This window comes from Muscardinus avellanarius, assembly GCF_963383645.1.
Source record: "Muscardinus avellanarius genome assembly, chromosome: 8".
Classification (NCBI taxonomy): domain Eukaryota; kingdom Metazoa; phylum Chordata; class Mammalia; order Rodentia; family Gliridae; genus Muscardinus; species Muscardinus avellanarius.
In genome coordinates this window covers 65087671-65105777 of record NC_137794.1, presented here as the reverse complement: position 1 = coordinate 65105777, position 18107 = coordinate 65087671, and the positions used below count along the sequence as shown (strand labels likewise).

At 43.7% G+C, this 18107-nt stretch overlaps 1 protein-coding gene across 1 annotated transcript; it reads right to left on the bottom strand.

The window, feature by feature from the left end:
* Window positions 1-5507: 5507 nt before the first annotated feature.
* LOC308266067 (sodium-dependent glucose transporter 1B-like) lies at window positions 5508-12250 on the bottom strand (the record flags this gene model as incomplete). The annotated part of the gene is given in 6 exon segments (XM_080700103.1): window positions 5508-5543; window positions 5545-5561; window positions 5564-6751; window positions 8529-8645; window positions 10049-10217; window positions 12077-12250. Coding segments are annotated over 5 exon segments (1524 nt in total). The 5' UTR covers window positions 10215-10217; window positions 12077-12250.
* Between the last annotated feature and the right edge of the window lie 5857 nt (window positions 12251-18107).

The window sequence follows — 18107 nt, the reverse complement described above, 5'->3', positions numbered from 1 at the left end:
CCCCCTGATTCTATTTTATTTTTGGAAACAGGGTCTCACTAAGGGCCTCACTAAGTTGCTGAGTATGACTGGAATTACAGGTGTGAGTCATTCTAATACACATTAAAGTACAAGCTAGCGCCAGTCTTGGTCTCTGTCCTTCTACGTTGTGTAATTATCCCTCTCAGAGAAGTTTTAAATAAACTATGTATAGAACCAGGCATGGTGGTGCATTCCTGTAATCCCAGAGCCTTAGAGGCTGAAACAGAAGGATTTCAGGTTCAAAGACAGTCCCAGGACATAGTAAGACCATCAGTAACTTACTAAGACCCAGTCTCAAAATAAAAAGTAAAATAGGGTATGGTATATAGTTCAGAAGTAGAATATCCCTGGGTCCAATCCCGGCTACCACAAAAAAAAAAAAAAAAAAAAAAAAAAAAAGGAAAGAAAGGAAGAAAGAAGGAAAGGAAGGAAGGACAAAGGAATGAAGAAAGAAAAAAGGTAACTAAATACAACTGCATATGAATTTATAATAATCTCATAAAGATTTCAATTATGCAAAGAAAGCTTTTAGCTGGCCTAGTTGATATACACCTATAATCCCAACTATTCTGAAGGCTGAGGCAAAGAGGATCCCTAGCTTGAGGCCAGCCTGTGCAAGTTCAAAATAAAATCAAAAGGGCTGAGGATATAGCGAAGTGGTATAGCATTTGCCTACCATGCATGATGGCTGGTTTTATTCCAGTACCATTAAAATAAAGGGGAGGGGTAACATTTTCTAACAGTCTTTAAGTCCTATCTTTTTCTTACCCCTTTTCTATGGCTTCTGCCCCCACTCCACCCCTTCAGTATAAAAAGACATCAAACACACATAACACTCAAGGACTCACATACCATACACTCGCTTCACAAAAAATGAGGGGGCATTTAACAAACACGGACACAGAGTACCCCCAAAGGATCCCTCTTAAGTGAAGAATTCTAAGCTCTCTTTTACAATATTTAGGTGGCAGATATGAGTGATACATTGCTAGAGTTCAGAAGTTCTAGTTATGAGAAAGCTAACCTGATTACTCAAAGAACCCACATAAAAAAATCATTTTAGATGAAATCTGGGTCTCACACTCCATGTGTGTGTGTGGGCAGGGCCAAGGGTACTGGAGGTTGAACCCAGGGGCATTTTACTTCTGATCTATACCCCAGCCCTATTGTTTTTTTTTTAAAACAGGGTCTCACTAAGTTGCTGAGGCTGGTCTTAAACCTGGTATCCTAAGGTCTCGGCATCCCAAGTGCTGGGACCATAGGCATGCACCAACTGGCCTGACTTGGGTCTCACACATTTTGCAGGAGTGTTGCAACACTGGTCATCCTGGTCACCCTTCCCCCAACTCTCAACCCTCTTGTTTTTAGTGGTGCTAGGGATTGAACCCAGGGCCTCTTTCATATACTTGACCACTGAGCTACATACCCAACCCCTTCTATTAAAAAAAGACAATAAGCCGGGCGTGGTGGCGCACGCTTGTAATCCCCAGGCTTGGGAGGCGGAGACAGGAGGATCACGCAGGTTTGAAGCCAGCTGCACTGGCTTAAGAGACCCTGTTTCCAAATTAAAAAAAAAAAAAAATATATATATATATATATATATATATATATATATATATATATATCTGGGAGTGTAGCCTGGAGGTAGAAGGGCTTCCAGGAATCCCAGTACCACCAAAAAAAAAAAAAAAAAAAAAGGACAATAAAAATTTTTCAAATAAATACCAGTTCGTGAACTATAATGTCTAGATAGCTTAGTCACAAAATTGGGTATTTGCAATGCTATGCTTGGTAGGAGGAATTTTTACCCCATTTAGCCTTTATTCAAAAAATTAAGTTGCTGAGAAATGTAAAAATTTTCCTAGGTGTTTAGGATAATATATAATTTATGAGCCATTTGTGTTTTTATGTATTCCCCTGGTTGTCTACCATGACCTTTTATAGGTTTATTTGTGTTGTAATTAATAAATACGGATAGAGATTTTTATTACAAATTATGAAGTAATTAAATAATGTGCTGAAAATTAAGCATGTTTCAATTAGTTCATTATTTCCCTCATAGTAAGCTGTACTTGAGCAAGTTAAAAGCACAGGGATAAAGGACGAAAAAGTAAAATGTTAAAGGGCATAACTCTGAGTGTCCAACAAACAAAAACAATCTTCCTACATGTGATTTGTTGGCCTGGCCCCAAGGAGCATCGCGCCCCACACTAGAGCACCCCAGGGGCAGTACCCACCCATTATCACTCACAGTTACTGCTGACACTTCCCCAGCTCACAGTGCTTACTTAGCCTCTGAGAACCTACATTTGAAGGTTCTGAGGATGGGCAGAAACTCAGTCTAGTGAACTCTCATGACATGTCTCTATTCAGCAATCCCTTGAGACTGGGCAAAACCTATGACTTCAAGCCAAACAAGGATGGAAAGGGTGATGGGAAATCATTCAGTAATTACATCATGGGATCTACAACTCCAGATCAGCAGAGAATCCCTCTCTGGGGCCAGAGATTCTCCTGTTGGCTTCAAAGGCTGCCATCTTTTGAGAGGCCCAATGAGAGGGCAGCAGGGCAAGGATCCTCGGGAGGCCTCTGGGACCTGAGACTGGTGACCCGTGGATAGCAGGAAACAAGGTTGCCCATCACTATCTAGGAACTGAGAAGTGCCAGCAACCACATGCCCTAGGAGAGGCACCCAAACTCCAGCCAGGAGTGCAGCCCTCTCCAACAGGGCCCCAGCCCTGGGAGACCATGGTAGAGCACACAGGTGAGGCCCGCCCAGAGTCCTGAGCCGCGGAAATGTGTGATAATAAATGTGCGTTGTTATTAGCTGGTAACTCTATGGTCACCCGTTAGTCAGCAATGGAAGACTGGCTATTGTTTATTGTGTATCAGCAGATACCTCAGAACTCACCATTCAGATGAATGCTAATTCTTAGAATTGTTCTAAGTTTCTTCCTTTCAATAAGGAAATATATTTTCTTTCTTTTTTCCTTTTTGTGGGGATTGAATTCAAGGTCACTCTACCTCTGAGCTTCATTCCCAGCCCTATTTTATTTTTTATTTTGAAACAGGATCTTGCTCTGTTGAAGATGACCTCCCTAAATTGCTGAGGCTGACCACAAACCTGGCATTCTCCTGTCTCAACCTCCCAAGTACTGGGACTAAAAGTGTGCACCACCATGCCCATCTAGGAAATATATTTTCAAACTTCCACAATGCCTGTGATTTCATATGACCATTGACATCTTGCTTATGGAACCTGAGTGAACTTTCCAGTGTGCATTCCCAGATTGGATGCCGTTTTTATAACCATACTTCTTCCCCTCAGCTCCACTTCTAACCTCTAAAAGCAGAGGCCCAGGGGAGAACGCCTGTAGTAAGGAGCCTCCAGGAGCCAAAGGGCTGGTCCTGCCTACGGCCCCACAGCCTGAGCAAAAGCACCGAAGGGAGCAGAGGTAACTCCAAGCTGTAATGGGAAAGTACAGACTAGAAAGAGCAACGGGCGTGTTAGTGTTCATTTCCCCACCGGCCCTCTCCCAGGATGGGGTTACTAACACGAACCAGTGCTGTGGCGGGCATGTAAAGTGGGTGGGCAGTGGTCAAGGAAGGTGCTGTGTTTCATTAAGACAAACCAAAGTTGTTTTCTTCAAAAGTAAATTTATAGAAATTATATTAGAGAAAGTCAACATACTGCAATCAGGTATAAATGAAATGTGATTAATATAAAATGGAAAGCAACCAAAATCTCTCATCAGTTCTAGTCATTTATTGAAAGGCGGCCACCCCAGCTTTGCCATATACATATGAAGTTCCCTTTGTCATCCCTGTTGCCTAGGCCATAAAACCACCCTCTCATCTTTACTATGGTCTCCCAAGTGTTTCAAACTCAGGGAGGAGGAGTCCTGGATGGGTGACCCAAGAATTTCAATCTGTAGAAAAGACAGGGTCTTGTAAACTGAGCTTTTAGACTGGCTTATGATACCTATGATATTAACACTGAGACCCAGTGAATCTTAAAACAGGAAGGCCCAGACCCAACCTCTGTTCCTGAGGCAGGCCAAGGCCTCAAAGGACAAGTATGCACCTCTACTACTAAGGTAGCTAACTCTGAAACATATTCTCATATTGGAACTTGGTATCTCCAAATTGCATCTGAACATATAACTAGAGATTAAATTAGTATATAAAAATAACATCTTTTAAAAACACCTGCAAATATAGTATAGCCTCCATAACTGAATAAATTACTATATTTCACTGAATCTAAGACACTGATTGTAAAACATAACCTTACTTCATATATGTATGTGGTTAAAAAAAATTGTCATTCAAACTTTGTTACAATGTTCAATGATCACTGATTATAAGACATATTCTGTTTCAAAGAAGGTCTAGTATGAGAAAAAGGTATACTTTTCTTTTAATGCACTTGGGATTGAACCCAGGGGCTTTCTACCACTGAGCTACACCCCCATCCTATTTTACTTTTTATTTTGAAACAGGGTCCCACTACGTTGTGGAAAGCCTTGCTAAATTGCTGAGGCTGGCTACCAACCTTCGATCCTCCTGTCTCACTCTCCCAAGAACTGGGATTACAAGTGTGTGCCATCACACCTGGCTAAAAGGTGTATTATTGTAGGATCAATAAAACACAGCCCTCAACATGTATTCTTCAGAAAATTATCCAAAGAATACATTAAGCATAGAGCATATTAACTTGTCATGAATTCATAATCGGGAGCACATACATAAAGCTATGTGCCACGTTTCACTTCTCAGTTAAAGTGAGGAAAAAACCTTCCTTCTTTCTGACAGAAATCTCACATAAACCTTATCACCTATGAGCTTTGTAAATCACCTGATTTCCACTTCTAGAATCATAGAACAAGAGATCCATAAAGGAGACCGACATTAAATGCCTCGGTATCGAGCCAGGAGGCAGAGTTACATCCTGGGCTCTCCTCTGTTGTCTTCTGAGAAATAAAAACCAAATGAGTCTTCAACATTCTTTGGTGTGACCCTACAGGTAAGATAAAACAAAAAGTAAGAACAGCTGTTCATTTCCAGAGATGCTCTTTCAGAAAATGACTCTGCCCAGATCATAGGCAGAAAGAATGCCTGAGACTTTGGTTGGAATAATATCCATCCCACTCTTAGATGCTTTTGTTCTAGAAGAACAAACACTCAGCTTCTCAAAAACAAATGCCTTCTCTGCATGCTGTGAAAGGTAGAAACCATAAAGTAGCACTTAATCAGCCACATGCAAAACACTCGTCTCACAACAAGGTCCTTCTCTACAACACTGCATAGAAGTTCATAGAAGACTCTGGGAATCACAGACCATTTCAAATCTTTCCAGCATTTGCTAAAAGTGAGCCTAGAAACTTTGATCCCAAGAGTATGCTGGAAACCTAGTGATGCTCTGTTCTAACTGGCCTCTTTAAAAATGGCATTTATTCAAGGAGTCGGGAAGCAATCCGTCTTCTCTAAGTGCTGGTCCTTTTTGTCCTGGCTTCTGGCAAGGTGCTTCACAGGGGAACCCCAATATTAACTGGAGAAGACTCAGTCAGCACATCTGAGAGGAACTGGTTGGAGACATCAGCTGTGGGCTCCGTCAGAGTATTTGTAGAAGGCTCATTCACAGAGTTCCTCATCGTATCATCCATATCAATCACTTCAAAATCCATTTCATTCCATTTCTCTGCATCCTCCACTTCATTCTCCTCCTCATATTCATTTATCTCAGAGCTAGAAAGCAAAGCTTTCTGGTCCTCACTCTTTCTGTTTTCTTTTCGCTGGCGGTCCAGAGGCAAGGTGGCTAACTTGTACATCACAGGAAATAAAATGGCAGTGAATACTGCTGATCCTAAACAGGTATACAGAACTACTGGCAGATCTGGGTATTTTCCTTGAACAATTCCAATTACCGCAGGAATAGCCATCTCTCCCAGGGCAGCACCAATGACAAAAAATGCTGCAGACTTCCCACTTATGGTCGTGTACTGCTCAATCCAGGAAACACCACTGGGAAACGTGGCAGCCATCGAGGCCCCGTACACTGAGGTGGCTATCCAGAGACAAAGTGGACTCTTGTCAAAGAGCACCAGGAATAAAGAGGAAGTCAGGCTGCCAATGTTGCTCAACACAATCATGGTTCCAGGCTGTAAACATGTAGCAAAGAAGATTGCCAGGCCCCTGCAGGCTGCGAAGGTCCCCCAGAAGATGGAGTTCAGCCCAGCGGCTTCGCTCTCTCCCATGCCAACGTGGGTGGTTGCGAATGAGAAGACGTAAGAGCCGTATGTTACCTCGGCTCCAACGTAGAAAAAGAAGAACAGAAAAAGCAGACAGAGAAGGGCCTTGTGGTACTTAGCTCTTCGGCTTCCCTGGGCAGATGCTTTTGACTTTTCCTGCCTTGAGCTTTTCTTACAAAACAGGCCAAACGTGAAAACAGAAACCACTAAAATGTAAGTGGCGATAAAAGCGTAAGCCCACAGTAGGTTCATGTTGTCAGGCACTCCAAACAGAGGGACCGAGTCGGCCTCAGGGGATCTGTTGGTGGCTTGGGGGGCAAAGTCCGGTTCCGTGTGGTTTCCCGTGGACACTGCTGTGCCCAACACCAGCTTAGCCAGAAGTGGAGCCAGAAAGGCCCCCAAGGCAAAGCTGAAGTGTAAGGCCTGCATGTGTGGGGCTCCTTTGTCCCCCCAGGTAGCCAAAATCAGGACATTACCACCTGCCAATGAAAAATGGAAAAATGATTCCAATTAAACACAGTACCTTAGTACAAAAAAAAAAGAGCCAGTATTTCTATGAGAAAAAGGATGACTTTATATACATGAAATGAGCTTTAGAAGTATTCTAAGTTATTAGATACTTCACCTAAGTTGATTTTCTGAGTAAGGATCTGCAACCCACTACCACCACTGCTATGTGTTAGAAAACCTCATAATCAGCCGGGCGTGGTGGCACACGCTTGTAATCCCGCGCTTGGGAGGCTGAGACAGGAGAATGGCACAGGTTCAAAGCCAGCCTCAGCTACTTAGTGAGGCTCTCAGCAACTTAGTGAGACCCTGTTTCCAAATAAAGTATAAAATGGGTCTGGGAGTATAGCCCGGAGGTAGAAAGCTCCTGGGTTCTATCCCCAGTACCACCAAAAAAAATAAATAAATAAATAAAAAAAAATAATAAAAAGAAAACCTCACAATCATATCATACATGGAATTCTACAACTGGTGACCCCCTACCGCCTAGAGCCAGGCACATTAGTGGAGGTCTTCTATAAAAGAGTGCTCATACCAGAATCAGGAGTAATATTTATATGCCTATTTATGTGTCAATACTTTTTTTTTGTGTGTGTGGTACTGGGGGTAGAACTCAGAGGCTTTCTACCTCCAGGCTATACTCCCAGACCTTTTTTATATTTTATTTGGAAACAGGGTCTCACTAAGTTGCTGAGAGCCTCACTAAGTAGCTGAGGCTGGCTTCGAACCCGTGCGATCCTCCTGTCTCCGCCTCCCAAGCGCGGGGATTACAAGCGTGCGCCACCACGCCCGGCTATGAGGAAAATTTTTACCATCACATAGTGACTAACTATTAAAGCCTCTGACCTTGCACTTGGTAGTCACCTAAGGAATATTATTTATTTTTTTTAAAAAAAGAACAAATGCAAAACACATGCGCAGAAACCTGAACACTCCAGGACTCTGGGGTGCTCACTGAAGGAAACAAGAACACCAGCAGCATCTGTGCCTACACTGTCTGAACACCCACATGATGAAAGGCCAGAGAATCATAGTCTTTGGCCTTTTAAAACTGGAGATGTTCAAACAGACATATAATTCCATCGTGTAATTTAGAACCACACTAAGACCGAGGAAGAAATCATCTCCCTAATCTATTAAGCAACAGTAGCGCAGGAAGGAAGGCACAGAAAGCTGGATTCGATGGTAAAGATATTTTACACGTGCTTTTGACAGATCTTTAAACATGATGACACAAGAAAAAGTTCTACTGTGAGAAAATAGAAACTTTTGAGAGGGAACTTAACAAGAAGGAAAGTACTGCACAGTGCATGTTCATCTTAACTCAAAAACTGGGGTCTTTTTTAAGTTGAATGGCTGCTTCTATTTTTTTCACCCTAATAAATCTTCCATACTTGTTTTACCCTGTTAAACCATCTATTCCTCTTGTAATACAATGATAAAACTCCCTTCAAATATGACAGCCTGGCTCACTTATAATTAGTTATAGGAGGGGTCGTTCCTTGCTTGGATACTATAAATCAACAATACTCACAGAACAAATTCTTTAAGTTCACATCATATCTGGCTGCTCAAAAATCAATTCCCTAATTGGCAAGAATAAAGGATCGTGATTCTGACTGGTGAGCTCATGACCCACTCAGTAAGGGTGTGCCATTTCAAGGGCTTTGCAAGTTAAAGTTTAATATGATCTGAACTACTTATCTAGTAGAAAGTCCCAGCTCCCAGAAATGACACGTAAGGGCTCACCTGTATCCAGAACGCCCATTGAAACACCAATAACAGATATCATGAGAATCAGTAATACTGCTGTCTTGCATAAAGGAATAAGATAAAGACCAACTGTGGTCGCCAGCAGTGACACCCCTGGGAAGAAAGGTTTAAAAAGACAACTATAAACAACAAAAGTCAAAGAGAGTCACAGGTAATTCAACATCATAAACACCAATTAAAATCTAATTAAAACTGAATAATCGCGAGTATATGAGAGTTGCAACTTCTAATGGTAGTTATTTCAGCTAATCTTTTTTTTCTTTCACTACTAGAGATTGAACCCAGAGGGCACTCTACCTCTGAGCTACACCCTAGCCCTAATTTTTAGTTTTGTAAATTCTGAAAGAGGGTCTCACTAAGCTGCTAAGGCTGATCTTGAACCTGTAATTCTCCTGTTCAGCTTTCCAAATACTGGGATTATAGGCATGCACCATCATGCCTGGCTAAGTGTGTGTGTGTGTGTGTGTGTGTGTGTGTGTGTGTGTGTGTGTGTGTTTTATTGGGGATGGAACCCAGGGGCATTCTACCTCCAAGATACACTCCCAGCCCTATTTTTTTTTTTTTTTTTTTTTTTTTGCAGGTCTGGGGATGGAACCCAGGGGCATTCGGCCTCCGATCTACACCCTCTGCCCTATGTTTTATTCTTTATTTTGAAACCTGGTCTCACTGAGTTGCAGAGGGCCTCACTAAGTAGCTAAGGCTGTCCACAAACCACTATCCTCTGGTCTCAGCCTCCTGAATGCTGGGATTACAAGCATGCGAAACCATGCCCAGCTCCCTATTTTTTATTCTTTATTTTGAAACAGGGTCTCACCGAACTGCAAAGAAACTTGCTAAGTAGCTGACGCTGGCTGCAACTGCGATCCTCCTGTCTCAGACTCCCAAATGCTGGGATTAGAAGTGTGTACCACCACCTGGCTGCTAAAAGATTTTTATCTATTTATCAGCAAAAAAAATTATGCTTCTTGCTTCCAAAGGAGTTTATCACATTAACCTAAAATTTCTTTAAACACATTGGTCAGCTTTCCAAAAGAGAGTGTGTGAGAAGCTTTGCTATCTGTTTTCATGGGAAAATGGAGCAGTCCAAGGTCATCACTGACCTGGTGCAGCAGGGACAGAAACAGAGCCTCCCTCAGCTCACTTACCACCTCCCTCTCTTCACTTTCCATCCAGAGCCCACAGAGCCCAGGCAGGTCCCAGGAGCTCGTTCTACCTCTGCAGCTCTAAGCGTGTGACCCTGGATGGTGCCTGCATTACAGGGCAGGTTGGGAAGGCTAAGTGTTGCTAATGCACACCCAGCTGATGGAAATGTCCAAAAGGCCCCGCATCGACTCCCTGGGACTGCCAAGGTAAGAGTAGCAACCTTGGAAACCCAGGCTCCAGGAAGGACACCTTAACGGTACATTTCAGCTGTCGACCATTCTGCAGAGTACTATTTTTCAAAGAAATGTTGTAAATTCAATGACAGTAGCAAACAAAAATCAGTGGTTACTTACCCAAAAGTAAAAAATGATTCATACAGTCAAAAAGAACTCCACCAATCATAGAGCCACACAAATATCCAGAAGCTCGGCCCACAAAAATTAGAGAAAGACTGCTGATATTTCTGTTTACATTTGTTGCCAAATCTTGAAACGTGGGCCCCAATATAGCAATACTCATTCCCTAAAAGTTAAAATGATAACAGTTTATTCCTTCTATCACCTAAATATCTATATATTTTTTAAAGTGGGAGGGGTTACCACATAACCTAAGAAGCTACTTTAAATAACACAATCAAGAAAAATGTCCAATACTATTAATACAGCTGTAGATTGTCAGTTTTTCTTCTATTTATAACTTTCAGTATTTGAAAGTATTTCATTCTTCTGGTTTTTGTTGCTATTTTGTTTAGCTTTTATTCTGTATCAATGACTAATAAGATTTTACAAACTGTTCCCCAAATAGCTTGTTATTTCAGGTACTAAATGCATGAATAACACAGGCATTTATATGTTAAAAACTTTCTTAATATCCAAGCTATATTCCAAATTGTATGTCAAAACAGCAATAATTCTCGTACACTTGGGGTCCACCCTTTGAATCACACATATACAACATGCAAAAGGCATGTTCAATGTTTCTAAATCTACATTTTTCTTCAAAGGAAACCCCAAACCATCAAGAGTATAGTCTGCAAGGCTTTCTTAGAAAAGATCACATACATGTATACAGAATGCCTTTGACATTAATTAGTTACCGAGAACTAAGGGTTACATCTGGTTTTCAAAGGAAATGCATTAATCCTTTAAGAAAAAGTTCCAGGGCTGTAGGCATGCCTGAGATCCAAGCTACTGGGGAGGCTGAGGCATGAGCACATTTGGGCAGTATAGTGGAAAACCATTTTGAGAAAGAAAAAATTTCGTTCAAATTCATCTACATTTTTAGCCAGGCGTGGTGGCACACACTTGTAATCCCAGGACTTGAGAGGCTGAGACAGGAGGATTGCACAGGTTCCAAGCCAGCATCGGCTACTTAGTGAGGCTCTCAACAATTCAGTGAGGCCCTGTTTCCAAATAAAATATAAAATAAGCCTGGGAGTGTAGTCTGGAGGTAGAAAGCCTCTGTGTTCCATCCCTAGTGCTAAAATAATTTTTAAAAAAATTTTTAAAATTTACATTTCAAGAGTAACTGACTCTATCGGCACATTCTGCTGTAAATGCAGGGTGAACTCCTGTCCAACAGGAGCAGTCCAGGACTGAGCACCAGGTGTGCACGGCCCACAGCAAGCCAAGTACAAGAAAGAAGCCTGAGGATTGGCTCTAGCCACTCTGGTTCGCGCCTTCAAGGGACCTACAGGAGCAGGCACACAATGAGGGCCCACCAAGCATCTGCAGCGATTTCGTCCTTCTCTTCCACCAAATTAGTCTAAGAAGTAACTGTGTCAGACTCTTTGAGATGCTGAGTAAGCAAAAAATTAAACCTCCTCAAACATGGCACCCGCCCAACTCTCTAGGATACAAACTTATCAAGTTTGGAAATGGGGCTTGGCAAAGGTACTTCTAGGCTTGCACTCTACTCCAAGAAAAACCTTGAAGGGTCTGAAGAACTGGTTTCGAGAAATTTATCTTCCTGGGTCTACCAATTAACCAGATGCAGGATTCCTAACCTATTTTCCTATCTGCAAAATAAGCACTTGACTGCATCCAGGTCACCAGGAAGCGATTAGCCCAGAAATGTAGCTTTTCAGTGTAATAATTTTGGGTCTGAATGGGCAAGGGTAGCAGAAGATCTGGACAGCCTCTCTGGTCTCCCTATCTCTCGGAGGTTTGCTACAGTTGTAACATCCCTTAGGAAAATCAGTTTCACACCTGACAATAACTCCCCCGCCCCCACGACTGGAATTGTGCCCGTTTTCCAGACGAACAAACGGAGGCACAAGCAGATCAATTGATGCACCCAAGGTCACACAATGTGCAAGAGAAGGCCAGACTCCCACTGGGAAGGCCGCTTCTCTGCAGGAGGGTTGCAGCCCCAGCTCTCACCAGCCCCAGGAAGGCGGCATAAAGGACCGCGGTGGTGAACCAGCGCAGCAGGCCCCCGGCCCTGCAGCTCTGCCGGGAGACCGCCTCGGGCTCCGGCTCACTCGCCCGGGCGGCATCCGGGAGGAGCTGCTGCACAGCAGCCGCGGCCCCCGCCCCACGGAACTCAAGTTCCAACTCCAGTTTGGAGGCTCCAGCGCGGTCTCCTTGCAGTCTTCTTTTCAATCGAGCCCTTGATGTCTGGAGCTGAGCAGCGGGCCTGCCCCTCCCAGCCAGACGGTCTCCAAATGCACCGCCTCCTCTGGACCCGCCAGGGTGAAGGTCCGAGATGTCCGACTTTGGGACCCGCGGGGACGCGCGCAGCCAACACGCGCCGGACACGCGCCCTGCCCTCCAGGTCTCACGGCGCCTGCGCAGGTCATTGGAGGAAATGAGGCCGGTAGCCAATCAGCACAGAGATTCAGACCGGAAGTTGTCGTGGTTGCCTAGGAGACCGCACCGCGCCCACAGGCACCGCATCACATTTAATTGGACCACTGACGCCGGCGAGCCGCAGCCCAGCGGAGGAGCGAGCTGAAGCTGCAGCCTCGAGACAGAAGAATCGCGGGGCGAGGTGCTGCTGAAACCTGAAGGGGAAATGCGGGCCAAGAACTTTACTGTGGAATGTCGATCGATCTTGCTCCCCGGGGGAGAATTGAGAGAAGGAAAGTCTTGCCCTCCTACACCAATCCCTGCCCTTCTTCTCTGCATAACCAAGGCACCTCGGTCTGTCCTTGATGTTTAATACTTTGTTGAACCTCGTGGGTAAGTGTTCACGTGAAGTTTCTCAATTAAAGCTTACAACAACTTTCTGAATTCCACCTTTGCCCCTTTTAGAGATAAGCGGATTAAGACCTAGAGAGTAACAACTTGCCCAAGGTCAGCCAACGACACACCGTAGCCACCGAGAAACAGAGACAGAGAGAAGGGAAGGAAGTCCAAAGATGTGGTTTCAACCACCCATGTGCCCTAATTCATGCAAATATTTCGAGCAAGGCATATTTTGCCGTATTGCAGGTAAAGTTATGTCAGACGAAAAGGAAAGGTCTTATCTTCTTTGAGTCCAGTTTTGTTTTCTTTTGTTCTGGCCAACCACAGACTCAAAATGTGACATAAATGTTTCTCTTTATCACCTCCCTGAAATGTCCTTTGTGTGTGTGTGTGTGTGTGTGTGTGTGTGTGTGTGTGTGTGGTACTGGAGATTGAACCCAGGGGAATTCTACCGCTGAGCTACTTTGAGTTGTTTTGAAACAGGGTCTCGCTAGGTTGATGAGAGTCTCACTACTTGTCCTTGAACCTTCAATCCTCTGGTCTTAGCCTCAAAAGTACTGGGATTCCAGGCATGTGCCACCATGCCCAGCTTGAAATGTCCTTTTGCACCTGATTATTCTCTCACCCTCCACACCACAAATCTTAGCATCATAATTCCTTGCAACCCAGCTGTCCAGCTTATTCGCTTTGGTGTTTAGATCTTTTCCTCATTAGTGCCCCCCTAGTCAGCTTCCAACTTCCCATTCCCACTATCTTAGTTCTTGTCCTCATTTCTTGCCTAGGATATCACAAAAACTTTCTAGTTATCCAGGCATGATGGCACACACCTGTAATCCCAGGACCTGGGAGGCTGAGACAGGAGGAATTCAGGTTCAAGGCCAGCTCAGGAGCTTAGTGAGGCCCTCAGAAACCTAGTGAGACCCTGTTTTAAAATAAAAAAATAAAATAAAATAGGGCTAGGGGGTATGCTTCAGAGATAGAAAACCTCTGGGTTCAATTCCCAGTACCAAAACAAACAAACAAACAAACAAACTTTCTAGCTTACTCCAAAGGGTGTGTCTTAAAATTTCCATGGTTGCCTATAGAACACCAAGGGTATGACAGAAAACAGAACCTGAAAATTGAGGCTGGCAGGAGTGAGGCAGGTAGTACTCTGAGGTATCTTCTTTTTAGTTCAAACAATGCATGTACATTGACTATCTGTTGCAGGATTCCTGCTATAGTACAAGTGAAAAACAATACAAGCAAAGGGATATGGGAGCTGCGTGTGATGGCACGCGCCTGTAATCCCAGTACTTGGGAGATTGAGACTGGAGGATTCCAAGTTTGAAGCCAGCCTCAGCAATTTAGTGAGGTTCTCAGCAGCTCAGCGAGACCCTGTTTTGGAATAAAAATTAAACTAGGGCTGGGGGTGTATCTCGAAGGTAGAATGCCCCTGGGTTCAATTCCCACTACCATAAAACAGGGGTTCTATGAGAACATATGGAAGAGGAGAACTGATTCCACTTGGGAGAGTTGTAGAATGCTCCACAAAGAAAGTTGACATTTCATCTGAGTTTTGAAGGGTTAAAATTTGCCACAGAAAATAGTGTTTCAAGTAAAAGGCAACTATTAGTGCAAATGAATGGAGAAAGCTGAAAGCTTGGAGCATTTGTAAGGCAGATACACTGAATGTTGGGAAAACGTGCACACAAAAGACATAATTCCTATCGTCACAGAGCAGAGACTAGCGGGGGATGCTGGACTGAGCAAACTATTATACAAAAGTCATGTAGTCTACTAATTCTTAAGAGAATCTGTTATAGTTTTGGCTGTTTGGGAAGGTATCCCTGGGAAGGTGTGGTTGACATGAAAGGTGTATAAAAGAGAACGGATGATGTGGGACAGGGAGGTTAGGTCCGCCTTGTCAAGAGCTCTGGAGGCCACACAGAGGAGTCTGGACTTGAGCAACTCGCTTCTTTGGCAAACTGGGATTTAACACAACGGAAAATGCTTTCTAGGAACATCCAGCCTCGCAGTCATTCGCCTGTGTGGGCTGCACTGAGCTCCCTTGCTTCTCTCTCCCTGGTGCTCCACCCCCACCGGGCAGCGGGGCCTCTCTGAGGACTCCGAGACCCTGCCTTGATGCATTGTCTTTTCTGTCTCATCAATTTATCATCAAGTCCTACCAATTTTACTTGTATGGATATTTCTAATATTAGGTCTCCTTTCTGTCAAAAGGCTTAATTATGCCTGGCATGGTGGCACACGCTTGTAATCCCTGCGCTTGGGAGGTAGAGACAGGATCGTGCAGGTTTGAAGCCAGCTGCGCTGGCTTAAGAGACCCTATTTCCAAATAAAAATATAAAAATAGTTCTGGGAGTGTAGCCTGGAGGTAGAAGGGCTTCCAGGAACCCCAGTACCACCACCACCAAAAAAAAAAAAAAGGCTTAATTATGACAAATTTAGTTTAAATATATAACTGACTTTTATAGGACCAGGCAAGCCTGTAATGGGTTATAAGCCTATAGAATGGGTGTTTGGATGAGCTGAACAGAAGTACTGGACTTTTTATTTGGTAAGGCTTGAACAAAGTAGAATCAGTAACAGAAGCAGTGTAATCCTTTAAAATTTTAGAGGGAATTAAAAAAGAGATTTCCTTACCATACCTGCTTAGGTAGGCTGGGCCCCTTCTAATTGGCTGCTGTGTTCTGGTTGGTTGTTGTTTCACCCTCTAAAATCACACGGACAGAGGAGACCATGTCTGATATGCTCCCCCGACATTCCACCCTGAGCGTTCTGCCTGGCAGGTGGAGGTCACTCAAATTACTGATTTGAGGAATACATAAATTATTGCTGAATTCAAGGATTAAAATGGCCCCCAGGTCTAATACCCAGTTGTCACTGAAGCTAGAGCAATTCTATACCTGGGCAGAGTTGAAGCCAGATTACATGGGCCAACAGTAAATGAGGGGTTTGAATTCCCCACCTTAGTCAAGAGATCAGTTTACATAGGGCCACCTTCAATAAAGAGGTAGAATAACTTAGTGAAAAGAGCACGGGCTTTAGAGTCATTCAGATCTAAATTTGCCTTCTAACTCCATTTGCACTGGCTGTAGGACTAGGGTGGAAGTATGTAAGCTGATAGCTTCATCTAAAAACAGCACGACTGCCACCAGCAGAGATGCTGGAGAGTTCCAGGAGATGATGAAATGTACCCAGATAGTGTTTAAGTGTGGGTGGAAACAGTTACTATTATAACTAAGCTGGTCTGGCTAACAAGTATTGAAGGCTCTTCTTCCTACCAAAACTGCACAGTTTCTGATTCTGGGGCCCTAGGATAACTGGAACTTATTATATATTATGACACCTGAACACCTTAGGTAGGTCAAAAATATCACCAAAGGGAAACTAGAGATGATATCATGTACACTATTATTTTTGTGTGTGTGTGGTACTGGGGGTGGAACCCAGAGGATTTCTACCTCCGGGCTATATTCCCAGACCTATTTTATATTTTATTTGGAAACAGGGTCTCACTAAGTTGCTGAGAGCTTCACTAAGTAGCTGAGGCTGGCTTCAAACCTATGTAATCCTCCTGTCTCTGCCTCCCAAGCACTGCGATTATAAGCATGCGCCACCATTCACGACCATGTACACTATTTTTTAGGTGGTATTTTGCTACATTACCCAGGCTGGCTTGAACTTGAGGTCCTCCTGCCTAGCTTCTCAAGTAGCTACGATTACAGGTGTGGATCACTGCACCCATTTAGGAATTAGATCACATAAAAGGTCAGATTTAAATATATATAAAATGTATATTAAATATATATTTGTTAGATTTAAATATATATATATATATATATATATATATTTTTTTTTTTTTTTTTTTCTTGCCGGTCCAGGGATGGAACCCAGAGGCATTCGACCTCTGAGCTACACCCCCTGCTCTATTTTTTATTCTTTATTTTGAAACCAGGTCTCGCTAAGTTGCAAAGGGCATCACTGAGTAGCTGAGGCTGTCCGCAAACCACGATCCTTCTGTCTCAGCCTCACGAATGCTGGAATTACAAGCATGTGTTACCACGCCCAGTGGATTTAAATATATATTTTAATATTTAAATATATATGGGTATTGTAAGTGGGATGTCATTCCCATAATTACATCATGGGATCTACAACTCCAGATCAGCAGAGAATCCCTCTCTGGGGCCAGAGATTCTCCTGTTGGCTTCAAAGGCTGCCATCTTGTGAGAGGCCCAATGAGAGGGCAGCAGGGCAAGGATCCTCAGGAGGCCTCTGGGACCTGAGACTGGTGACCCGCGGACAGCAGGAAACAAGGTTGCCCATCACTATCTAGGAACTGAGAAGTGCCAGCAACCACGTGCCCTAGGAGAGGCGCCCACGCTCCAGACAGGAGTGCAGCCCTCTCCAACAGGGCCCCAGCCCTGGGAGACCATGGTAGAGCACACAGCTGAGGCCCGCCCAGAGTCCTGAGCCGCGGAAATGTGTGATAATAAATGTGCGTTGTTTTTAGCTGGTAACTATGGTCACCCGTTAGTCAGCAATGGAAGACTGGCTATTGTTTGTTGTGTATCAGCAGATACCTCAGAACTCACCATTCAGATGAATGCTAATTCTTAGAATTGTTCTAAGTTTCTTCCTTTCAATAAGGAAATATATTTTCTTTCTTTTTTCCTTTTTGTGGGGATTGAATTCAAGGTCACTCTACCTCTGAGCTTCATTCCCAGCCCTATTTTATTTTTTATTTTGAAACAGGATCTTGCTCTGTTGAAGATGACCTCCCTAAATTGCTGAGGCTGACCACAAACCTGGCATTCTCCTGTCTCAACCTCCCAAGTACTGGGACTAAAAGTGTGCACCACCATGCCCATCTAGGAAATATATTTTCAAACTTCCACAATGCCTGTGATTTCATATGACCATTGACATCTTGCTTATGGAACCTGAGTGAACTTTCCAGTGTGCATTCCCAGATTGGATGCCGTTTTTATAACCATACTTCTTCCCCTCAGCTCCACTTCTAACCTCTAAAAGCAGAGGCCGAGGGGAGAACGCCTGTAGTAAGGAGCCTCCAGGAGCCAAAGGGCTGGTCCTGCCTACGGCCCCACAGCCTGAGCAAAAGCACGGAAGGGAGCAGAGGTAACTCCAAGCTGTATTGGGAAAGTACAGACTAGAAAGAGCAACGGGCGTGTTAGTGTTCATTTCCCCACCGGCCCTCTCC